Source organism: Myxine glutinosa, chromosome 2 (assembly GCF_964187855.1).
Source record: "Myxine glutinosa chromosome 2, kmMyxGlut1.1, whole genome shotgun sequence".
In the NCBI taxonomy this organism is placed as follows: Eukaryota; Metazoa; Chordata; class Myxini; order Myxiniformes; family Myxinidae; genus Myxine; species Myxine glutinosa.
The window spans coordinates 14329174-14355355 of NC_136262.1; the positions used below are offsets into that span (position 1 = coordinate 14329174).

Genomic DNA, 26182 nt, shown 5'->3' on the forward strand with positions numbered 1-26182 from the left:
TATTTACAGATCAAGATGGGTGTCAATTTTATTTCAATTTCATAAAATTTGTCCTTCAATTTTTTATAAATGCTAATACACAAATGGACCAAAAAGTTTATTCTTAGAAAACCCCTATGATGTCACATTTAAATTACCCTTTCAGTTCCCACAATAATTTATCCAAATTTGACTACACACCCATTTACATGTCAGTCGACCACTGACTTATCAATCGTGTGGAACAATAGTCCGAAATTCCCACCTGATCATCATGTGACCCTTGTCCCTTGGTTTAAAATTTGCAAAGCAATTGTTCCAACTTTGTAAATTTAAAATTGTGTGCCCAACATAAAAGATCCAATTTCGGCATTTGATCAATTAATTATCAATTTGCTTACAAGCAAAAGAAAAAATGAATAATTCTTGCTCCGAAAACTTTTCAGACCCAAGAATCATCGACAGTTATTCATGTTTGTCCAGTAATCTAATTTGTTGAGGCCAATCGTCATTTGGGATTTGTCGCAATGAAGGCCTAATCATTGTCTGAGGTATCGGTCAGCACTGGTACCCTTGATCTTGGTTTACCCTATGAACTTGTCTTTCTTTTGGTATACGGACATCCTCTTTTCCAATGTCCCATCCGTCCACACTTGAAACACCGGTTTCTGTCGTTGTCTAATCTGTGCACCTGTGCACTTGTATTCTCTGTACCGTCCTTTTTGGGGAGACAACTGGAAATCAGATGGGACAACTGTCACTTTCATTCCTAATTTCGAGGGCAGTTGTGCATTTGTCTCCTCCACTGTATCCTGTATCCTTTTTATTTTAAATTCTAGATCCGTTATCCGTTCTTGCTGTTCCCGTTGTCTGGATTCACCATCCCAAAGATGGAATGCAAGCCAGTCTACCGTTAGATTCTGTCTCTTTCTGGCTTTCAATCTTTGTTCTAATCTTTCCAATCGACTTCGCTCAAATGTACCATCTCTTGGAAACTCCTCATCATTCCCTTTGTCCACAAATACCAATTCTCGACCTGCCTTATAGCTTCGGCACCATAACGGTCGTACATATGATGTGTACAAGTACTTTTTTTGTGGAATTTCTGGTTGTCCTTGTGTATTCTTGCAGGCTCCATTTCCCATTCTGCCTTTTATCAAAGTAGCGTTGGATGTGTTGTAGCTTGTTCCCGGTTCCTCTAAAGCTTCACTCGTACCTCCAGGAAGGATCTCTCCACCTGTTCACACGGTGATTTCCAGAGAATCTCCCTCAGCTGTGGCTTTTGCACAATCCAATCTCACAGATCAGTATTTGCAGATGAGCCAAAGGGTCAGTATGAAATGGGTGAATCCTCAGGTGTCCGCTCTGTTGACGGGGAAATCACACAATGGTAACCGCACATATATATCTGTATATAAACTCACCACCTTGCTCAATTTTCCCAGGTTGTCTCCACATTGATAATATCTCGCAAAGATATCAAAGCTTCTTTCTTGAGACCGCATTTTCATCAATCAAACAATCAATATATTCAATTCAATTTATTCAGTTCAATTTATTCAGTTAATTTTATTCAATTAAATTCAATCAATTAGATTCAATCAATCAACAATTCAATCAATTATTCAATTTCAATTAATTCATCAATATTCATCAATAAATCAAATTAATCATTTTGGATGACTCCTTGCATAAGCCCTTTCCCCAATGATATCAGGACAGGTCCATCCATTGACTGAGATCGAATTTTATCGGTCGTCACCTCTGGTTCGTACCTCATGTCAATTGATGAATCACCGTCCTGTCCTAGGGTCATATCTGACATATTTCCCCATTTTGCCTGGTCTCCACAAATTTTCTTTGCAACCACTAAAGGCAACTCATCCTTCATTCGTGAGACAGCCAAAATGGATGGCAGATATTAAAGTTCATTGGAAAAAATATCTCATCATTTTTTCCTTTAATAGTACCCAAAATCTCTTGGCAATTTAAATTTCGTAAAACTCCTGAAATAAGACTGTAAAATTCCTTCAATCATGCTAAATTTTGAAACTCCATCGCTTGTAACACCCAATTTATCCCATAGGGCTTGAAAGTTCTTTCCCAAGTTCATGCAATCATTCTGCATTTGAACCCTATGATATCATTCATAATAATCATCATGATTTTATAGTCATGGTCATATCATAGTCATCTATTTAAACGAACATTTCCTTTATCACCACAGCTATGTGGTATAATCAACACTAGAATAAAACTGTACATAGCAACAGGCTACCTCATGGCCACTTAGTATACCTATTGACAATAAGTCATAACAATATCGAATAATCATTGAACAATTCAAAAATCGCTTCCACTGCTCCAGCCGCAGCATTCGTCATTTTGTCTGCTCATCCGCATGACCAAAACGAAATAAAGGGAGCTCAACCATTACACAGCGCTTTTAATGGCGCATGCCATAGGACCTCAACGCAATTTCGACTCAGCCAGAAAAACGAGCAAATTTTGCAGGATGTTAACTGGAATTAGTCGTGAAAATATATCCAAAATACACAAAATACCCACCTACAAAAATAAACAACAAAACCCAAACAAACCCAAGGTCGACCATATTACACAATTAAATTACACCTTAAATTATTCATTAAATTACTCATTAAATTACTCATTAAATTACTCATTAAATTACATCATTTCAGCATCGTATTGATTGCTGAAATGTTCATGGGTTTGAACACACCTTAAAAGAGGTATGCTTTGCGGTTTTGCCCACCTACCACGTTTAATTAAATTACATCATTTCAGTATCGTATTGATTGCTGAAATGTTCATGGGTTTATACACACCTTAAAAGAGGTATGCTTTGTGGTGTTGCCCACCTACCACGTTGAATTAAATTACATCATTTCAGCATCGTATTGATTGCTGAAATGTTCATGGGTTTATACACACCTTAAAAGAGGTATGCTTTGTGGTGTTGCCCACCTACCACGTTGAATTAAATTACATCATTTCAGCATCGTATTGATTGCTGAAATGTTCATGGGTTTATACACACCTTAAAAAGAGGTATGCTTTGTGGTGTTGCCCACCTACCACGTTGAATTAAATTACATCATTTCAATTAAAACATCGCTTCTACTGCTCCAGCCGCAGCATTCGTCACTTTGTCTGCTCATCCGCATGACCAAAACGAAATAAAGGGAGCTCAACCATTACATAGCGCTTTTAATGGCGCATGCCATAGAAACTCAACGCAATTTCGACTCGGCCAGCAAACGAGCAAATTTTGCAGGATGTTAACTGGAATTAGTCGTGAAAATATATCCAAAATACACAAAAATACACACCCACTCAAATAAATAACATTTATTCCGTTCAACAGAACAAACATTTCCTCTATCATGACATGCATGTCTTCAAAATTATATGACCAAGAGGAAAGTAAAATTAATTAAAAACTGCGGGCAGTGATGATCCGGGGACCATACCGCTCCATCCTGATTGGACGAGTGCATGCTAGAGTCGTTAACAACGACAGTCCAGATCCGATTGTTCAAAATTTCAACTCAATCGATCGAAAAATGAACGCAGGGATGCATTTTAAAGGTGCAGTGGCACTAACTGAGTTGCCACGAATATGGCCACAAAATTGCCAATATGGCCATCACAAAATATTTTCCTTAATCAATTGGCTCATAGCATAACCAATCTGCAAGTATTTCATCCGAAGATGTATCTCTGAGGACTTTAAATTAAATAAGTCATTTATAAATCAACGAGTTAATTTATTAAATGATTAATCAATAAATCAAAATTTTCCTTGACAGCCACATCACTTGGTCAGTGTCATGTCCAAATATCAGCTTCCTTACTCAACAGGTGCCTGAGTTAATGTAATGTAATTACTGTAATAAGATTACTGCAATTACTGTAATGATTACTGTAATTACTGTAATTACCGGAACTGTAATTACTGTAATTACCTCAGGTAATTAGCATCAGCAAAACACAACATTTGAATGTTCCCAAAACGTTGGAGCAAAACGTTGCAACAACGAAAGTGAAACGTTGTAGCGACGTTGTGGAAACGTCAGCAAAACACAACATTTGAATGTTCCCAAAACGTTGGAGCAAAACGTTGCAACAACGAAAGTGAAACGTTGTGGCGACGTTGTGGAAACGTTTTACAACAACATTATTTCAATGTTGCAGGAAAGTAATGTGAAAAACGTTCCCAAAAATGTTCTCTCTTTTTCTGTCTCTCTTTCTGTCTGTCTGTGTCTCTCTCTCACTTTCTGTCTCTCTCTGTCTATCTCTCTCTGTCTGTCTGTCTGTCTCTCTCTATGTGTCTGACTATCATCTTTATCTCTGTTTGTCTCTATGTCTCTCTCTCTTTCTCTCTCTGTCTATCTCTCTCTGTCTGTCTCTCTTTCTCACTTTGTCTCACTCTGTCTATCTCTCTCTGTCTGTCTCTCTCTATGTGTCTGACTATCATCTTTATCTCTGTTTGTCTCTATGTCTCTCTCTCTTTCTCTCTCTGTCTATCTCTCTCTGTCTGTCTCTCTTTCTCACTTTGTCTCACTCTGTCTATCTCTCTCTGTCTGTCTGTCTGTCTCTCTCTATGTGTCTGACTATCATATTTATCTCTGTTTGTCTCTATGTCTCTCTTTCTTTCTTTTCTCTCTCTCTCTCTCTGTCTGTCTGTCTGTCTCTCTTTCTGTCTCTCTCTGTGTTTCTCTCTCTGTCTGTCTGTCTGTCTCTCTCTATGTTCTGAATTTATCCCATTAAAATCCCATTAAAATCTTATTAAAATCCCATTAAAATCTTATTAAAATCCCATTAAATCTTATTAAAATCCCATTAAATCTCATATCTTGTCACCCTTTGCATTGTTGAAAGTAATTAATTCCGTAACTCAATATTACCTCTATTTATATATACTAGGGCGTGCCCGCACGTACGCGCTTGCCCGTACGTGCTTGCAAAAAAAAAACACACGTGCAAGCAACAACAAAAACTTTGAAACCACGTGGCAGTAACGACCACAGAACCCCCCTCCTATTTACATCAAATGGTTTGGTCCATTCGCAGAGCCAAAGCGAACGGCTTGCGAGTACGGTGACCATACCTTGGGACCCACTTGTCCGATTAATTTCAAACCTTGACAAATTTTCCATTCCTTCCCTTCCTGATCTTTCGATGTAGGGCTGGGTTCTTTTTTTTAGGATCATGTTGCATCGAGCATTATTTTCCAAAACAGTGTGAACATTAACCCACACCAAAACCTCTGACATCCCACCATTAACACCTATTGGTGCCGAATCAGTACGCATCACCCCTTCTATGAGCCTCGACCAGAGGGTGGTTGTTACTCACAAACACCATTTCCTGTAATTATCTCTCATAATCAGGATAAATTTGGAACAGCCCTTAAACTAACACCAAGCAGATCATTTTTTATATTTAGGTTGGGGTTTCACACAAACTGGTTAACTAAATAATACAGAATTATTTTTCGTTAAAAACAACAGCACTGGTTCCGTGTCACCCATGCTATTTATCTGGCAAATTTCATCAAAAAAAACAACAGCACTGGTTTTGTTTCACCCATGCTATTTATCTGGCAAATTTCGTCAAAAAAAAACAACAGCACTGGTTTTGTTTCACCCATGCTATTTATCTGGCAAATTTCGTCAAAAAAAACAACAGCACTGGTTTTGTTTCACCCATGCTATTTATCTGGCAAATTTCGTCAAAAAAAACAACAGCACTGGTTTTGTTTCACCCATGCTATTTATCTGGCAAATTTCGTCAAAAAAAACAACAGCACTGGTTTTGTTTCACCCATGCTATTTATCTGGCAAATTTCGTCAAAAAAAACAACAGCACTGGTTTTGTTTCACCCAAGCGTCCTGCAAAACGCTTTGCTTCTCGCAAAACGTCCGCCAATGGGAAGTAAAGGGAGGGAAAAAAACGGGAGCAAGAGACAGGGTGCCGGAATGGACATGAGGGACAATGAGGGACAGTGAGGGAGTGTTGGTATGCAATTTTTATCCAATCGCCATCTTTCATAGTAATTCTGGACCGGCATTAGGTGGGATTGTCTGTCATGAATTTATTTGTTGATCGAACGAGTTTTAATTTGTCTAAATCCGACCAGTCGTTTCCAAAGATATAAGCCTTTTTGTCGCAATACCATATTGGAAATATATATATATATAAATATAATTCCCTTTCCCGGTTCCCTGTCGCTCGCCGAGCGCCGAGCAAGTCGAGTGCTTTGAACAAGTGCAAAAAAAAAAAAAAGAAGTACTTTATACGTGTACGGGTGGGTAAACGAGTGTACCGGCCTTACACGTCCTGGAAGCAAACGGTCGCAAGGTGCACGCTTGCTCCGTTTGCTCGCAGGTCACAGTAAGACCCTTAATGACCAGCGCAAAAATACGTATTTACAGAAATCATTTAGAGAAAAAAAACACGAATAAATTGCTACAGTCGTTTAACACGTTTCATCCTTGTATTTCCTATGGACAATCGCCAGTCCCACACACCAAATCCTCCATCTTCAGAATTCATATTTCATAATGGACAGATCCCCAAGAGGTCATGCTCACCTTGACCCTTGACGACGTCCACTCGAAATTCCAGCGGTGCCTCCAGATTGTTGAAGAATTCGTAGCTGAGAGACTCACAGGACTCCAATGACCGGACACAGGTTTACAAAAGGTCTGGTTTATTAACTGGTTATTCACTTCATTCCATTTACCAAATAATACCGCATAATATAATGGATCAGGTTAACTCTTTTCCATGGTCCTTCTCGTTCGGCTGATGTTCCTCCGACACTCCCGTTGGTCAGAGCTCCTCGCAGCAGCTTCTCCCGATTCCACGTTTGCTCCCGTTTATATGGACAAACTGGATTTTAATCCCCTCTCCGCTGGTGCCCCGAGGTCATGCATGTACCAAGTCCTGGTATCAGCTCGCTCCCCTCCTGTTGTGAGTTCCGTTTACCAAACGATAGGGGGGTGCTTCAGCCAGGGGCTGTGACCAGGTGGACAAAAGATTATCATGTTCGGGCGCATTCCTGACTCATTTACAAACTCGTCTTTCACAGAGTTTGCATGTAAAATATATCTGCTTTGTTACCAGGTTAATTAATAAGTTACCAGTGCCAATTAATAAGTTACGCTGAGTTACACTTCCACAGGTGCTTGTCTCCGGAATTCCAAATTTCCCCCCCTGTAGGTCCGAATTGGATTACCCGCTCGTGGTCCACCGCGGGCCACCTCCGGGGCCGCCTGCCATGGTCCAGGTCCCGCCAGGCGCTGGTCCACCAGCCTCCGGACCATGCCCGCCAGGTCAGGACTCACGTCGGGGGCGGGCCCCCTAAGGGGTCCGCCCTCCATCGGGGGTCCCACCTGGCGGACCGCCATTGCGAGACGCTCGCCCCCCCCGGGCCAGGGGCCTCGCTGCTTCCCAACGGGCCGCAGCGTCAGCCGCCTGGCTCAGAGTCTGCGGGCGCCACATGGCGAGCTGTTGCCGGAGCTCAATATCCGGGAGGGCCTGGATAAAATGGTCCAGCGCCAGGCTTTCCCGGGAATCCGCTGCCATGCTGGCATGTGCGATCCCCACTGCGCGGCGAATGTCGTGGGCAAGTTCCCCGATGGCTTCCTGGGGCTTGCGTTTTCGCAGCGCGAGCTGAGCTTTAACAAGCTCGCTCTGCTGTTCAATGCCGAATCGATTAATTAGGGCGTCGCGGAGGGCTGGCAGGGTGAGAGCACCCGCTGGTAATGCCGTCAGCACCTCCGCCGCCGCGCCGCGCAATGCGGCCACCAGGTGTACTCCACCTTCGTCCTCACCCCAACCGTTGCCCTTACACACACAGTCAAACTGCGCCAGGTACGCGCGTAGATCACTCTTGCCGTCATACGGCGCGAGTGGGACCTTGTGGGACCACCTCGCATGCGAGTCGTTGCCCGCCTGCCGGACCCCGTGCGTCGCCCCTTGCGGGGTCAGCGCGGGGCCGAACCGGCCGGGCCCCCACAGTACATTACCCCCAAGGGGCTCTCGTGCCTCCCCGGTCCCTCCAACAACTACCCCTGTTGGTGTCGATGCATGGGTCACACCTCCGCAACCCGCTACCCATTCCATACCACCACAACCTTGCTCACCCACACCTCACACCTCTCGTTCCATACCCTCCGGACCAGCCATACACCTCACTCGTGGCCTCTCACGAACATCCGGGTCTATCTCGACCCCCAAGCTTATTAAATCACCTGGCGCATCATACGCACGACCATATTGGTCACCACTTACACCGGGTCCTCTTTCTCTTCGCTTCTCCTCCATCACCTGCGAATCCCTCATCCGGTTAATGAGCACATCATCACGATCCGAACACAGACTTTGGACCAATTCTTTTACTTCCTCCTTTATCTCTTTCTTATCCTCTCTCCGTCGCTTCTTAATTTCGCTCACCCCTTCTTCCACTTCTTCTAATTTCTGCTTCACCTCCTTCATCTCTTCGTGCGCCCCTTTAAGTTCTTCCTCTAACTCCACTTTATTTTTTTCTATGTGCTCCCGCACCTCCCGCTCTTTAACCTCCATCACCTCTACCACCTTGTCCATTTTCCTCATCAGGTCCTCATGTACCGTCTGACACTCTTTTTTAATTACCCCTACGTCCTTTTTCATCTCCTTCTGTGTCGATTTTAAACCCTCTATTACCGCTGTGTTCTTCTTTACCTGGTCCCCCAACTCCTTTTGTCCCACTGTCAGTTGTTCTACTCCCAGCGTCAGGTCCTCTATGCCCCCTTGCAATTTTACAGTCCCCTTTCTCACCTCCTTCTCCATGCGCTCCTTACAGTGCCTCACCTCCTCGCGCACTCCTCCGACCTCCTCACTCACACCTCTTCTGATCTCTTCTCCCATCACTTGCATCTCCTGTCCAGATGCCACCCTCATCTGCTCCATTTCCTCCCTGTGAGCATCCAGTTTGGTTTCTACCCCCATTCTGACCCCCTCTATCTGCTGCCCCATTTGTTTAACTTCCCTTTCCGCTTGGTCCCTCATGTCCCTCAATTTGCCTTCCATACTGTTTTCTAACCCCTCTAACCCATTTTTCACTCCCTCTATCTGATTCTCCTGGGCAGCCATTCTATTTTCTACCCCCATTAACCCATGTTTCACCCCTTCTATCCCATTGTCTAACCCCTCTAATTTCTTGTCTAATCCCTTACCGGTACCCCTCGCTTCGTCCCTCATTACCCCCATTTGGTTTCCCATTACCCCCAATTGCTCACTCTGAGCATCCATCCGGTTCCCCATTTGTCCCATACTGCTTTTCAAACCTCTAATTTGGTCTCCCAATTGCTCACTATTCTTTTCCATAAGGGCCGTCATTTGCATAAAAAAAAGATTCAAATCCCCCGGTGGCGCTACCACGGTCGCGGGCGTGGACGCCGTGGCCATCTGTGAGGCGCCATTTTCCGCGCCCGCTACCTCGTGCGTGACGGCGCTATTTTGCGAATCTGCTACCCTCACTGCTTCGCTCTCCTTATGTCCCTCATTTTGGTCCTGGACCGACCCTGCCTCACTCTCCTCTACCGGACCCCAGCCGACTTGGTCTGCAATAGCGCGACTTTCAAAATTCGGGTTTTTATATTTTGTAAAACACAATCAAATTTCGCCGTTATAATTTCGAGCGCGGGAAACGCGCTCCGGATCGAATTCTACCTCCCAACACCAATTGTTACCCTAGTGGTACAATTGGTGTTCCAAAATTTGGGCCTAATAAATTTAGTCCCAGGTCCGAATCCGACACTCCTGACACCAATTGTTACAGACGCGGTTGTGGATGTTGGTTTACCGAGCGGTTTGGTATGACCGCGTCTGCACGTTTACCCGATTATACTCGAACGTTTGCCGAGTCGCGCTACGCTAAATCAATTGAGGAAAAGGACACAACGGCTGGGTTAAAATGACACGACACCAAGGGTTCAGTTCTCAAGACCTCTGGAGGAGGTTATAATATTGCGGAAGGTCAGATTACAGGGATGAGAGGTACAACATAGGAAGGTAGGCACTTAGTTACGGTCTTATAATAGCCCCGACAGACGACAGATAAACAGGACAAAACTGACTCACACGGGGATTGATGGCAAGGAAAGCGGGTAGTCGATGGCTCAAGGTGCACTCTTGGCTCAAGGACAGAATCGACCCGGTCCGGTCCAAAGATGCGGGGAGGTATCGTCGCGCTGGGGGTGGCGTCCTTTGCTCTCCGTAGTTCAGGCGCATCTGACCTCACATCCGGTTAGTCGTCGCGTATATCCGGCGGGGAGTGACACGCCCTCGGCTCGTTAGCTCCGCCCCAGATGGAATCGGCCCGTTGCTTCTCATTGGGTGCGGGGGTTACCGGCTCCGCCCTTGACGAGGGGCCGACAGGCAGCCCCTTCGTGGTAACCCCGTCGGTGCACATGGGTAATGGCGGCTAAACGAGCCGGAATGAGGACGCACACTCCCCGCGCGCGCCGTTGTTGTAGTTGTTGTAGTTGTTGTTGTAGTTGTTGTTGTAGTTGTTGTTTGGGGAAGAAGATGGGAGGAGGTATGGGAAGGTCCTAAACTCACTACTGGTGCCATATAATCACATTCTGGTGCAACGAAGAGTCAGAATTAATGGAAACGAGTCCTTAACTGACAGAGACTAAGAATAACTAGCAAGATGTCCGAAAGTTGTCTACGTGAGATGCGGTGGACCTGGGCACGACATTTAATGGGGGAAAAAGGGGAAGGTCGGTTCTACAGAGTGTTGTTTACAGACAATGGGACTAGGGAATGGGGGATTGGGGATAGTTGGGGAGTATTGGGGAAATAGGGGAATATTTACAAGCGGATATGGAGGCCAAATCCCATATTCGCAACAATATATATATATATATATATATATATATATATATATATATATATATATATATATATATATACATATATATATACACAGACTTGCCATTTAATGTGGAATATATATTTTTTCTTGACTTGGGTTTACTTTCTGAACTCGGTATATCAATCTGGTGAGTTTCTTTTACGCTTCGGTGATTTATTTGTTAAAAGAACCACGTCACTGATTGTCTGTCGCAGCAAGAAATCAATAACAGGATAATATCACAGGTGGCGTGACAAAATGTACGGACAGGTACATTTGACGATTGGCTTTACAATCGGGTATATAAGGGTTGTTGCGTTCTGTATTAGTGGAAAACAACTGCTGCACGTCTACAAAAGTTATTGCCGCTTCCCCTGGAGATGGTCCGTCAACTCGACAATGCTGTTTGTCATTTAGTGGTGGCTTTACGAAATTCCGGCATGAAACAGCGTGCTATTGCTCGGCAGTATGGCATCACTCAAGGTCAGGTGTCAAAGATCCTGAAACGAAATGCTCAGAGGGGTGTCCCTACTCCAATACCGAGGTTGGGACATCCCCGCAGAACCACAAGGAGGGATGATCGCCAGCTGCACCGGTTAGTCCGCAATGGCCGTACCAAGTCAGCTAATCGGCTTAGGGCTGAGTGGCAGCAACTGACAAATGTGCCTGTATCCAGAAGGCTAGTCAACCAATGACTGGTTCAAGCAGGCTGTCCTGCCAGGCATCCCCTGAGAAAGCCACATCTGACCAGACAACACCGCCAGCGCCGATTGCAGTGGGCCAGAGAGCACCGTCAATGGCAGCCAGGACACTGGAATCACATGATCTTCAGTGACAAGTCTAGATTTCTGGTCTATCGTCAATATGGCCGCGTCCGAGTGCGCAGACAAGTGCATGAAGCCTACAACAAAGATTGTATAGTGCCAAGAGTCCAAGCTGGAGGTGGTGGGGTGACCGTTTGGGCTGCTTTTCATGCAGGGGGCAAAACTGACCTGGTTGTTCTGAATGGAAACCTGAACCAGTTCAAGCACAAGGCCATTCTGGAAGAAACATTGCTTCCATTTGTTCATGCAGCCTTTCAAGGAAACTTTGTCTTCCAAGATGACAATGCACGGCCTCATCGTGCTCGCATGATCCAACACTTTCTTGCTGACCGTGGTGTAGAACATATGGAGTGGCCTGCCATGTCCCCGGATATGAATCCGACAGAGAGCTTGTGGGCAGAATTAATGCGTCAAATCGACAACTTGGACCAGCAGCCTGCCTCTGTGCGCGAATTGCAGCAGGCTATTGAAACTGCATGGCAAGCGATTCCTGTCCAAACATTGGCAAATGTCGTGAACAGCATGCCTCAATGTGTACGTGCTCTCCTGAATGCTCGTGGGGGTTACATGAAGTACTGAACTGTAATTTTACTGTCCGTAATCCCAGTCGTAATTTAACTTTTGTTTTTGTTAAAAAAAAAAAATTGGGCTCGTGTGCAAAATAAAGAGATACTTCTGGAAAACGCACAGAAGTTTAACACAGTACTGTCCGTGAATTGAGTTCGATATCAGTTTACATCACTTTCAAGGATCAATTTATTTGCTTCGAAATGTCAAATGTGGTTTTTGTTTCTTTTAAAGGTCACATTAACAAAATCTAGAATAATTTCAACATAATTCCAATGAACGTTTGGTTCTAAGTCATCTTGAAAAGTAAGTTCACCCCCACAAAAAAAAAAATTCCATATTAAATGCCAAGTCTGTGTATATATATATATATATATATATATATATATATATATATATATATATATATATATATATTTATATATATGTTTATATATTTAAACCACCGGTCAAAAGTTTTAGAACACCTCAATTTTTCCAGTTTTTATTCAAATTTACACAGTTTAATGTCTCAATGTACTCTGAAATTAAGCATAGAACAAATAAACAATTGGAGATAAAAAAAGAAATCATAGAATCATTTTGTTTAACAAAATTTCATTTAAATTTTAGACTCAGCAAAGTAGCCACCTTTTGCAGAAATAACCGCCGAACACTCTCGTGCCATTCTTTCTGCAATGGAAATCAAATATTGTTCAGGAAGTTCTTCCCAACACTGTTGCAGAAGTTCCCACAACTGTGTTGCACTTTTAGGTTGCTTTGCTTTCACCCTTCTGTCCATTTCATCCCAAACGAGCTCAATGGGGTTTAAGTCTGGAGACTGTGCTGGCCATTCCATGATTTGAAGCCCACCGTGTTGTTCTTTTCCTCGAAGGTAGTTTTGACATAGCCTGGAGGTGTGTTTCGGGTCATTATCTTGCTGTGGGATGAACCGCTGACCAACTAGGCAATTACCAGCTGGGTATTGCATGGCGCTGCAAAATGCTGTGGTGGCCCTTTTGGTTCATGGTATGCCAGTCACTCTGTGCAAGTCGCCCACTCTGGATCCAGCAAAAGAGCCCCAGACCATCATGCTTCCTCCTCCATGTTTGACAGTTGGTGTCACACACTGAGGAACCATCCTTTTGCCTCCTCGACGGCATACAAAAACCCTGCATGATGAACCAAAGATTTCAAATTTTGATTCATCGGTCCATAAGACCTTCTTCCAGTCTTCAGTAGTCCACTGGCGGTGCTTCATGGCCCAGGCAAGCCTCTTTTTCTTATTTTGCCATCTTTGCAATGGCTTTCTTACTGCCACTCGACCTGTCAAACCTGCAGCTCGAAGTCTTCTCTTCACAGTTGAAACTGAGACTTGCTTACTTCGAACAGTGTTAAGCTGTGCTTGAAGCTGTTGTCCTGTGAGCCGCCTATCATGCAAGCTGTTGACTCTCAGAAACTTTTCTTCTGATTCTGTTGTGGCTTTGGGTCTGCCAGACCTCTTCCTGTCAGAGTTTCCTCCAGTTTCCAATGCACTACTTCCTGCAGTGCAATATTGTCCAAATAATGCTTCAGAGGGTGTAACAACAGACTGTTCCAATACTGCTTTTATACAGATAGGGGGTTTGTAATCAAGTAATCAGCAGAGGTTGGGACACCTGTAGGAATTGTTTGGATCAACTTTCAAGGCTTAACTAACTTACATTGCTGCAGAACAGCTGTAAGCTGTTAACCCATTACTTGTTCCCTGAAGAAGGCCTTTTTGTACAATATAACTGTGCAATTTATATTATTTTCCCGCTTTTGCTCACCTAAACTTATTTTTTAACCTCGAGCAGTTTACTGCTTACCTTTGTACCATTTCGGGTTATTCACTGGACATTAAACTGTGTAAATTTCAATAAAAACTGGAAAAATTGAGGTGTTCTAAAACTTTTGACCGGTAATGTATATATTGTAGCGGCTACCGCTGTGTTTTCACAATCGCCTTGCACCTATTAAGGACGCGGAGCGATCGCCATGCCGGGCTCGTCCAGGACGCCCGGGCAGGCCCGCGCTCAACTTGCCAGGCCTCGGTCGGGACGCCCGGGCATGCCCGGGCATGCCCGGGCAGGCTCGCCCTCAACTTGCCAGGCCGCAGCCAGGACGCTGGGCCACGCCCCCTCTCGCCTTTCCTGGGCAAACGCTCCGGGATAATATGTATATATATTGCTGCCCGATAAACGGGCTTTTCAGAGTGCCTGAGTGTTTGGTTTGATTAAAGCAACTCGGATGAATTCCAGCTTTTTGTCGCGTCCATTCTTCCGATCGACGTGGGAGCCCCAGCTCCTTCATTGGTGACCTACCGACATGGACACGGCAGTCGCCCTTAAACTGCCTACCTTCTGGGAGGCTCACGCGGCGGTTTGGTTCGCACAGGCGGATTCCCTGTTCGCCCTGCGAGGCATCACGGCCGACGACACCCGCTTCCACCATGTGGTAGCAGCGCTCGGTTCGGCCACCGCGGCCCGCGCCCTGCACCTCCTCGAGAGCCCGCCAGCCGCTGACAAATACGGCGCGATTAAGAAGCTTCTCCTCGACGCTTTCGCCCTCCCATCGGCGGAACGCGCACGGCGCCTGCTCGACCTGCCCGAGCTCGGCGACACGCGCCCTTCCGAGCGAATGGACTACATGCTTTCACTGCTCGGCGAGCACTCTCCGGCATTCCTGTTCCGGGAGCTGTTCCTCCGTCAGCTGCCTAACCCGGTACGCCTCGCCCTGGCAAGCACGACGATCACAGATCCCCGGGCCCTTGCCAGAGAAGCCGACAAGATCTCCGCCGCAGGACAGCGCATCGCAGCAGCGACATGGGACCCACCGCCGTCCGACGCAACACCCATGGCGTCCGAGCACCCGGCACGGTCGACGACCGAACTGCCGACGCAATTGGCGGCCACTACCCCGAGCCGACCACCTCCAGCACGACGACCGGGGCCTCCACCTGACCAAGCGTGGTGTTACTATCATGCCAGGTTCGGACAGAAGGCCCGGACATGCCGACCCCCGTGCACCTTCGGCAGGCCGGGAAACGGCCGGGCCGGCGTTCATTACCAGCCATGAGCGCCGGCCACACGGGCAACTTACTGTTCATCACGGATAAAGCGTCCGGACGGCGCTTCCTGTGCGACACCGGCGCCCAACTGAGCGTCATACCCGCCTCTGACCAGGACAGGCAATCCGCGGTTTGCGGCCCCTCCTTGGTTGCGGCCAACGGATCGACCATCCGCACCTTCGGCCCGCGCAACGTCACCCTCTGCTTCGGCGGCCAACGCTTTGCTTGGACGTTTGTAACCGCAAACGTGCCCATGGCTCTGCTAGGCGCCGACTTCCTCTGCGCACACGGACTGCTGGTGGACGTCCAACGGCGTCGTTTAATCAACGCCGAAACCTTCAGCTCCCTGGTATGCACATTGAGCAGCTCCGCGCCGACCGAGCTGGCATGCGCCGTCCCGGCGGCGAACGAGTTTGCTCGCCTGCTCACGGAGTTCCCGGCAATCACGCGGCCGACGTTTTCGGCCGTCGCAGTACGGCATGGGATCGAGCACCACATACCAACCACGGGCCCGCCGGTCTACGCCAGGGCCCGCCGCCTCGACCCAGCCAAGCTCGCCGTGGCGAAGGCCGAATTCGACGCGTTGGAGCACCTCGGCATCGTGCGGCGCTCCGATAGCGCGTGGGCCTCGCCACTGCACATCGTGCCAAAGCCGGGGGGTGGATGGCGCCCGTGTGGCGACTACCGCCGTCTCAATGACGCTACCACCCCCGACAGGTACCCGATCCCGCATATCCAAGACTTCTCCGCCCGTCTGGCGGGACGGGTCATTTTTTCGAAAATTGATCTCATACGGGGATATCACCAGGTACCTGTCAGGGCGGCCGACGTCCCTAAAACGGCAGTCATCACGCCGTTCGGCTTATTCGAATTCTTGCGGATGCCGTTTGGTCTCAAGAACGCGGCTCAGGCGTTCCAGCGCTTGATGGACGGCGTGCTGCGTGACCTGCCGTTCGTTTTCGTTTACCTGGACGACATCCTCGTCGCCAGCACGTCCCGGGCCGCGCACCTCCTCCACCTCCGAACACTGTTCGGGCGCCTCAGCGAGCACGGCCTCATCGTCAACCCGGCCAAATGCCACTTCGGCACGACGGCCGTTGATTTTTTGGGCCACCACATCACCAAGAACGGGGCCGTGCCCCTGCCAACCAAGGTCGAGGCCATCACCACGTTCCCGCGTCCCCGCACCATAAAGGCCCTGCAGGAATTCCTGGGAATGGTGAATTTTTATCACCGCTTCGTGCCCCGCGCTGCTCAACTCATGCGGGTCCTCTACGAAGCCCTCCGGGGCAAACCGGCCAAGCACAACATCGCCTGGTCCGCAGCAATGGATGCGGCCTTCCAAAGCTCAAAGCGGGCCCTCGCCGACGCAACACTGCTCGCTCACCCGGTGCTCAACGCTCCCATCGCCCTCACCACGGATGCCTCCGACTACGCGGTGGGCGCCGTACATGAGCAATGGGTGAACGGGGTTTGGCAGCCACTCGCTTTTTTCAGCCGGCAGCTCCGGCCGAACGAGCTCAAATACAGCACGTTTGACCGGGAGCTCCTCGGTCTACACCTGGCCGTCCGCCATTTCCGCCACCTCCTGGAGGGCCGACCTTTCACGGCGTTTGTCGACCACAAGCCGTTGGTTTACGCCATGGCCAAGGTCACGGAGCCGTGGTCGGCCCGCCAACAGCGCCACCTCTCCGCCGTGTCGGAGTTTACCACGGACATCCGGCACGTCGCCGGCAAAAACAACGCCGTGGCCGACTGTCTTTCCCGGGCCAGCGCGAACGCGGTCCACCTGGGCGTGGACTTTGCGCTTATGGCGGCGGACCAAACCACCGACACCACGGTGCAAGCCCTCCGGGCGGCGGACACGGGCCTCCGCCTGGCCGACATCCCCTTCGCGGACACTGTCCTGCTCTGCGACGTCTCCCAAGGCCAGCCTCGCCCCATCGTGCCCGTCACCTGGCAACGCCGCATCTTCGCCTCCCTCCACGGCCTTTCCCACCCGGGCCGGAAAGCTTCCCAGAAGCTGGTGTCGGCGCGATTCGTCTGGCACGGCCTTCGTCGGGACGTCCGCGATTGGACCAGCACCTGCACGGCCTGCCAACGGGCCAAGGTCCACCGACACACCCAGGCCCCGCTGGCACCTTTCACCGTGCCCGAACGACGTTTCGACCACGTCAACGTGGATCTGGTGGGCCCCCTCCCCCCGTCACGGGGGTTCACACACCTGCTCACCATGGTGGACAGGACCACCAGGTGGCCGGAGGCCGTTCCCCTCGTCTCCACCACCACCGCCGACGTGGCGCAGGCTTTCATCGCCACCTGGGTCGCCCGCTTCGGCGCACCGGCGGACATCTCGTCAGACCGCGGACCACAGTTCACCTCCGAGCTGTGGGGCGCGGTCGCCCGCAACCTGGGGGTCAAGCTCCACCGTACTACGGCCTACCACCCCCAAGCAAACGGGTTGTGCGAGCGATTCCACCGCTCCATGAAGGCCGCGCTCATGGCCGGCCTTCAAGACGGCGGTTGGGCCGACCGGCTGCCGTGGGTCCTTTTGGGCCTCCACACGGCCCCCAAGGAGGACCTCCAGACATCCACCGCCGAGCTTGTCTATGTCCAGGCGCTACGCGTCCCGGGCGAATTCGTGCCCGACGCTACCAGTCCCTGGTCCGCAGCTCACCAGCGCTCGGACCTCCAGGAGGCCGCCCGACGGTTTGCCCCCGTGCCAACATCCCACCACGGTGACCCCCAGTCCTACGTCCCCCCAGCACTTCGCACAGCGGAGTATGTTTTTGTGCGTCACGACGCACATCGGGGGCCACTCCGGCCGCCGTACGACGGGCCCTTCCGGGTGCTGCGACGGGACGACAAGTCGTTCGTCATCGACATCGGCGGCAGGTCGGACCGGATTACGGTGGACCGCCTCAAGCCGGCGCACGTGGACGTTGACCACCCACCACGGGTGGCCCTTCTGCCGCGGCGAGGCCGCCCCCCGTCCACGGTGCCCCCCACTCGACCGCCCACCACCACACCGGACCCCCTCCCACGACCCACCAGGGGTCGCTTCGGCCGGGTCATCAGGACCCCCCTCAAATTGACCCTGCCGGTGCAAGTCGATTCTGGGGGGACGTGTGTAGCGGCTACCGCTGGGTTTTCACAATCGCCTTGCACCTATCAAGGACGCGGAGCGATCACCATGCCGGGCTCGTCCAGGACGCCCGGGCAGGCTCGCCCTCAACTTGCCAGGCCGCAGCCAGGACGCTGGGCCACGCCCCCTCTCGCCTTTCCTGGGCAAACGCTCCGGGATAATATGTATATATATTGCTGCCCGATAAACGGGCTTTTCAGAGTGCCTGAGTGTTTGGTTTGATTAAAGCAACTCGGATGAATTCCAGCTTTTTGTCGCGTCCATTCTTCCGATCGACGTGGGAGCCCCAGCTCGTGGGAGCCCAGCTTCGGACCTAAACTTATTTTTTAACCTCGAGCAGTTTACTGCTTACCTTTGTACCATTTCGGGGTATTCACTGGACATTAAACTGTGTAAATTTCAATAAAAACTGGAAAAATTGAGGTGTTCTAAAACTTTTGACCGGTAATGTATATATATGTTTATTTATATATATATATATATATATATATATATATATATATATATATATACACAGTCACGTGACAAAGTAAGTCCACCCCATGTAAAGTTTTGACTTTTTCAACATATTTCAACATACAGCTATTTGATCTTCATTTCAACAATATTGATAGATAGAGGTGACATAATATAACAAATATCATGAAACGTATACATTTTGTAGTCCATTGTATAATTTAAATAAACATAAATGCAAATTTTGCATGTGGAAAAAGTAATTACACCCCGACATTTATCACTACAAATACCTAAAATTAGAATCAGGTGCACCAGCTCAGGTGCAAATGATTAGAACATCGTTAAAGAGTATCTTGGAGGAACCTGTCTCATTTAAATCTCAGACATTTGGTTTGGTTTGCTCTTTGTTGTTGAAGTGTGCGGCCTCACCATGACGAGATCAAAAGAGCTCTCTGATGACTTCAGAAAGAAGGTTATAGATGCTGACGAGTCTGGGAAGGGATTTAAAAAGATCTCCAAACCTGGCATTGGCTTAGCGGTCAGGGTGCCGGCTTGGGATCCTATGATCCTGGGTTCGAATCCCGCTCGATCGCTGAATTAACGCCAGGGGGGTTGACTCAGCCTGTCATCCTTCCGAGGATGGAAAGATGGAAAGTGCCGAGCGGTTAGCGATCCGCGATCCGAGCTATTAACAATAAGACTAAACCCGAATCTGAGCGGTTCTTAATCGTGCCACAGGTACTCAATTGGGAAAAAACGAATGCGATCGGATTAGAGAGGAAACCAGAAGGGAGGCAGAACAAATATTGGTTTATTGCAAATATACAAGAAAAGAGGAAACAAAAGAATGTACGAGAAAGGAAGAGGAAGAAGCAGGACACAGGGCAGGCTTAACTACGCAGTCTTAACTTAACACCCCAGGACAAACATACACACTCACATGGGATTGTAGTAGGTAGGGTGGAAGGTCCAGGTAGATGATCCAGGCTCCAGTCGACCCCCGTCCAGGCTCCGGTTCCGCGGGTGAAACCCGGCAGGCAGCTTTGCGTATCGTTGGCGCGCGACCAGACCTTACATATGGCGGGGGAGGCTCGTGTCCTTTAGCGCACATAATACTTGAATGGCTGCGCCCAACGCGCCCCCTCCCAAAGGTCCTCTCAATGCGCGTGCCTCCAACAAGTCCTTCACAAATGTGCCCTCCTGGATCAGTCCTTTCAATAAGCGCATATACCCACAAGTCCGTTATCAGCGCTCTCTCCCAATGAGTCCGTTGCGCGCAGGTCTTTCAAAAGGAGTCCGTCGAAAGAGGTCCCTAAAAGGGCTTTGCGCTCGCGCTTATATATCGCGCTTCAAGATCATGACGCGCGCTTCAAAACCACGCCCGCCATCGAGCTCACCTCAGCCCTGGTTGGCTGGTAGGGGCTTACTGGCGACGCCTTTGATGACTAGTTGACGTGGCCACACCTTCTTCTTGGCGCTCCGCCCCCTTCTTCCTCGAGCCGACCGCATGGTCAATGGCGGCGCCTGTGCGAACGCTAACCAAGGCGCGTAACAGAATTTAGAGAGAGGTCGCAAAATGAACAAAAGGGCCTACTCCTTATTTGATTGATGCAATGCAGATTCAACTATTGGAAACACGGCGTTATCTAAAACACATAATAAGGAAATAACTGAGTTCTATGGTGGCCTACGTGTTGCTTGTGGACTAACTAGGGGTGCAACCTTTAACCTTTACCGTCATATTTACAAGTGATTATTATTTACAAAAGTGTGGGTTCTAAAACCGCAACAATATATATATATATATATATATGTTTATCAGGCCTGGGGACTTCAGATGTCATCGGTAACCGTTTTTTCGGGTCCGTGATTTAAGTTTATGGGAACCGATGGGAAACAAAATTCCGGTTCCATGCCCAAACCTAATGGGAAACGATTTTTTTTCCTTTAGAATTTATAAAGCAAAACATTTGTAATACAAAAAAAAAAATGTAGTGTCCAATAATAAATCCTGTCATTTACATGTATGCAATGTAATTAACGCATGTTCATTATTGAGGTTGATGTTTATTATCAGAGAAGAGCAAATTCTGTCAATTTGATGGGCTTATCCTGTTTTAAAATTAATAAATTAATATTATTAAATTGTCGTTCATTTTTAAAATGTCAATGATATTGTATTTATTTCTTATTTATGGACTATTGTTGTTGTAAACTGTTATCAATCTTTATGTTTTAATATTGAAATTATTTGCGTTTAGCAAAGTAATATAGGCCTACCCAGTACTGATATAGGCCTAAGTATTTGTTAAATAAATTCTGGATTGGAACAAATGTACTGCAGTAGGTTCGGTTGCCAGTGTCTCCCTTGTGAACATCGGTCACGCCGTTCACGTAGTTTACAATCGCCGTCAGTGGTGGACCGCTTATGCCCCGGCGCGATGCCTCCTTCCGTATGTCTGTGTAATGAGTAGCACATACTTTGCAGCGAAGCAATGTGACCAAGCCTTCCCCATCGCAATTCCGCTTCAAAATCGTCGCTGAATGGCCATTTTCGTAATGTTTTTAAGGCGACATTTTCGTTGTTTTTTTTTCGCTTGGCAACGGATGCCATTTTGAAAAGGACGTCTGTGATTTAGACCGATGCGCATGTCCGTCAAAGCGGAAGTCATATCGCGAACCTGAATGTTGGAAACGAGATGCTGTCTGCTTTGCCGGCCTAATTTTGTTGGAAATAAAACTCAACTTCTAAAATAGTTCGCTGAAAATCACACGTGAAGGTAAATACTACATCTTTTTGCCTTACACTGCCTTTCTTCGATGGGAAACGTACTTTCGGTTCCATGTTTTTGCTATCATGTTACCGACACGCTACCGGTGACGATCGTTTACGTGAAATCCGCAGACCTGTTTATATATTGTTACGGTTCGCGGTTAAGGATGTTGTTTCCCGAGCGAAGGCACCGCGGCCGAACAGTTTCCCTGATTCACCCAAATGTTGGCCGTATCGCGCCACAGCTCTTCAATGTGGAAAACTCTAAAGCGACCGAATGCAAAGAGGCAGAAGAAGAAGACGTACGGAGGAATAACAGGTTTTATTAATTATTTTCATAAGCCAAAGCAAATAGAGCAGTTGGTTATATACAGAAAATGGAAGGAGCAGGCACACAGTGAAATCTTTAGCTTACCTATACAAGCTTAATTCATAAACCCCAGGACAACGTTGAAGACAGACGGACGATCACACTTACACGGGGAAATGCAGGCAGGAATGAATGGCTTGGAGATGGGTGGCTTTTAGAGGCAAGGAAGGTTCAGCGGGTACTGGGCACGGTCGGGCCAGAAGGCACCGCCGTCAAGAAGCCGAGCTTTGGTCCCAAACTGCGCGGGCGAAGTTCCTTTCTCTGTACTGCTGCCTCGTGCGCTCCTTGCGTTGCCCCGGTCCGCTTTTCCTGCAGCGCAGCACGTCTCACGGCGGCTCGGTCACACCTGCTCGTCTCCAGCGCATCTCCTGGACCCATCTCCGTAAAAGCTCATCTCGTATCTCTTTGGGAGCGTCCCGCGGCGGGTTATATAGGCCCCGCCCTTTACCCTTTTCGAACCTTCCCCAAACGTTCTCTCTCCGCCCTCTCAAGCCAAACCCCTCGTTCTGGGTTGGATGAGCAGGGCTGACTTACTCCTCCCCTCTATGACGAGGTGGAGACCCGCCTTTCTTCTTCGGCGTTACCTCGTGCGTAATGGAGTCAAATGCAGCACAGTGGACGGCAGATGGAAATGCAGTAAAGTGCCTAAAGAGGCAATTGCAGCAAAGTGGCGAACCTGGCACATGGAAGCTGCCATGGGGTGTCAGAGGGCCTACTCTTATTTAATTCGGTGCAATGAAGAGTCAAACTAGTGGGAAACACATCCTTAGCCTACACAGAGAATAAGGGACTAACTATTTAAAAGGATATATCGTGTCCTGTGTGTAGGTTTATGGAATTAACTAAGAGGACGAGCTGCGACCATTCTTTACATTACGAGGGTCAGTTACACACAACAAAACCATACTTTTCACATTCGTTACACTTTCTCAAAATTGTTACACTTCTCAAATTCGTTACAATATATATATATTTGATACTTGTTGTTCTGATGTTCCATCAATCAATTTGCATATTTGAGTTGATGTACATCGACATCACATGATTCAGAACAATCGGGTGTCCATGTCATCACAGAGTGATTTTTTTTCAACCTTGTGCTCCTGTTCACTGAGTCTGTGTGCACCTTTCACACATCAGCTTTGCCAGCCTTCAGCGACTATGAATCTTGAAGACCCCAACGTGCATTTGCTGAGACCTGATTACCACTGCTTGCACGACGAACACCTCACCAAGTATTTCCAGAATCCAAGCCGACGGCAGCGTCTTATAAAAAACGGGGAGTTGACACATGACAACCAGGTAAGCGACAAAAACTCTCCCTCCACCTTTGTGGATGAGAATGTGCTTTTTATTCTACGTTATCCGGTGTCATTTATATTTCCAGACTCCACTATTTTTAGTATTTAAGTTTGTAGAAGAGCTGAATAAAAATAGATGTGAACTTGGAATCATAGGCAGGTTTCTTTTTTGTGTGTTTGTAAACAATACTGGGTCACGAAAAAGTAGGGATACATAAAAAAATATATAACCACATTTAGAGGCCATTGCGGGGGTTGGCCTTTTTCGGGAACCGTGGTTGTTGTTGTTTTTTTTTTGGTCCCCTTTTTGAAGCAATGTTTTACGGTCGGATGCCCTTCCTGACGCCAACCCTTTTTGCCGCCTTTAACGACAAACAGGGAATTACCAGTGAACTGGTACTCAATTAGCCGACCTCGGAAGGATGACAGGCTGAGTCAACCGCCCTGGCGTTAATTCAGCGATCGACCGGGATTCGAACCCAGGATCCTAGGATCCTAAGCCGGCACCCTAGCCGCTAGCCCAACACCAGAGATAGAGAGGGTAAAATGGAAATGATGTCGTGTGTGCAACCCCCGCTCCTCACTCCCCGCTATCCGATACAATCGGGGTACTCCCCTACCCTAAGACATGGGTCAACTTTTTGTCTGACTTAGTGGGGCGTTTCCACAGGAGGAATCTTCAGGCCCTCAACCCTCCCCCTCTCCTCCCCAGGGACAACCCTCAACTTTCAATGTATTCTATTGAGCAGTTCTGGAGTGCAAAGGAATCAAACAGACATATGCGAACACACGCACAAGCAAACGTACGCTTATCAAAAACAAGACCAAAAGTCGAACAGAACAATCGGTAAACAATGGGCTTTGGCTGGGACAAACAGAACAATCGAACAATCGGTAGCCGGGCTTGTTTGATACTTTAGTTGAAGAGGATAGTATGACCTGGGTGGAGATACCAGTTAGCAAATAATGTAAGTATTAAATTATTTTGAAGTACTGTAAATCTCCAAGCTGTCTGTCACCATGGCAGTGAAGAGATTGCATTGAGACCCTGGTTTATTCTTTGTTTTGAGTCAACAATGAACCAACCATACACCGCTTCAATCCAGTAACTTTGCAGTCAAGACAAAAGTATTGCATTGTTATGATTATATTTACTATATGAATGAATGAATGAATGATCGTTTTAAGGCCACTTTCCCCGCTGGAGCGGGGGTTAGCCTTGCGGGCCCCATGACAATCATGGTTCCCTCTTTGAGGCAATGTTTTTATGGCCGGATGCCCTTCCTGATGCCAACCCTTGGTCGCATCTTGCGATGCGCAGGGATACGGTGTACCTATTCTAAATCGGGGTACACACCGTGATCATTCATCCCAGCAAGCTGGTACTCAATTTGCCAACCTCAGAAGGATGACAGGCTTACGTCTGTGATGTCATTACGGCGGTACGACGGCTGACTCCACACATACTCCACGACGATGGCTGAATTAACCCCCTGGTGTTAATTCAGCGATCAATCGGATTCAAACCCAGGATCCTAGGATCCCAAGCCGGCACCCTAACCGCTAAGCCAACACCAGTCAACAACATTTACTATGTTATTATTATGATTATTATTATTATGAAAACAATAATACTGTATTAAGAAATCTGGGCTAATTTTTCAAAAAGGCCTGAAGGTGAGGCATGTAGGCCTGAAGGCCTATACGTACTACGTCGTTGGAAGACCCGTAACACTGATTCTTTTGATATTTAATGGTCATTTTAAGAATCGGCTTGTTTGTATTTAACACTGAATGAAAAACGTCAAGGTAGAGCATCGCGATTGTGACATGTGACAGGTTCGACCATATATTTGGCCTGAGCCGCATAGAAATCAAAATGGTGGTGTGTGGAGTCAGCCGTCGTACCGCCGTAATGACATCACAGACGTAATCACATCACATCACCCCTGCCACATGACCAGATCTTCAGCTCTGATTGGTGTACGTTTGTGAAGGCCATACAAACATATGGATGGCCAATCACTGTTCTAGACAGCTTTGCCCTACGGGCTACGCCATTTAAAATGTAAGATATTGTTGTTGATTTTGCCGTTTTGTCATTTGTAGTTTGTTGTTTTTCGTCTCGTATACTTCGCTCATTGTACACTTCAACCTGAAAGTGTGATCACTCTCCCATTCTTTCACTCGTACTCTGAGTGCAACAGTGTGTTTATGCGAATTCTCAACAGCTTTAAAGAATCCTTTTCACACTCCAGTCAGACATTTTCAGGATCTAAAGGGTGATTCGTTCTTTGTGATCAGTTGTGCAACACCTGCACCAAATCTCAGGTACATGCATTCAGGATAGGCAGAGTGTTTCAGAAAGGAATATTCAGTGTGTAATTTCAGATGTAACTTTGGGTTTCCATTTTGACAAAAAGTGTGCAATATGTAAACTTACAGTCACGTGAAAAAGTAAGTACACCCCATGTAAAGTTTTGACTTTTTCAACATATTTCAACATACAGCTATTTGATCTTCATTTCAACAATATTGACAGATAAAGGTGACATAATATAACAAATATCATGAAACGTATACATTTTGTAGTCCATTGTATAATTTAAATAAACATAAATGCAAATTTTGCATGTGGAAAAAGTAAGTACACCCCTACATTTATCACTACTTCAAATACCTAAAATTTGAATCAGGTGCACCAGTTCAGGTGCAAATGATTATAACATCATTGGAGAGGATTTTAGAGGAACCTGTCTTA

At 47.4% G+C, this 26182-nt stretch overlaps 1 protein-coding gene across 1 annotated transcript in view; it reads left to right on the top strand.

Annotated features, from left to right (window-relative positions):
- The window catches only part of LOC137422026 (uncharacterized), a 219178-nt gene that overhangs the window by 22819 nt on the left and 170177 nt on the right, over nucleotides 1-26182 (top strand). The window contains exon 3 of the mRNA XM_078772997.1: nucleotides 23261-23422. Within this exon, the coding sequence (XP_078629123.1) occupies nucleotides 23261-23422 (162 nt within the window). The remainder of the gene's footprint in view (nucleotides 1-23260; nucleotides 23423-26182) is intronic.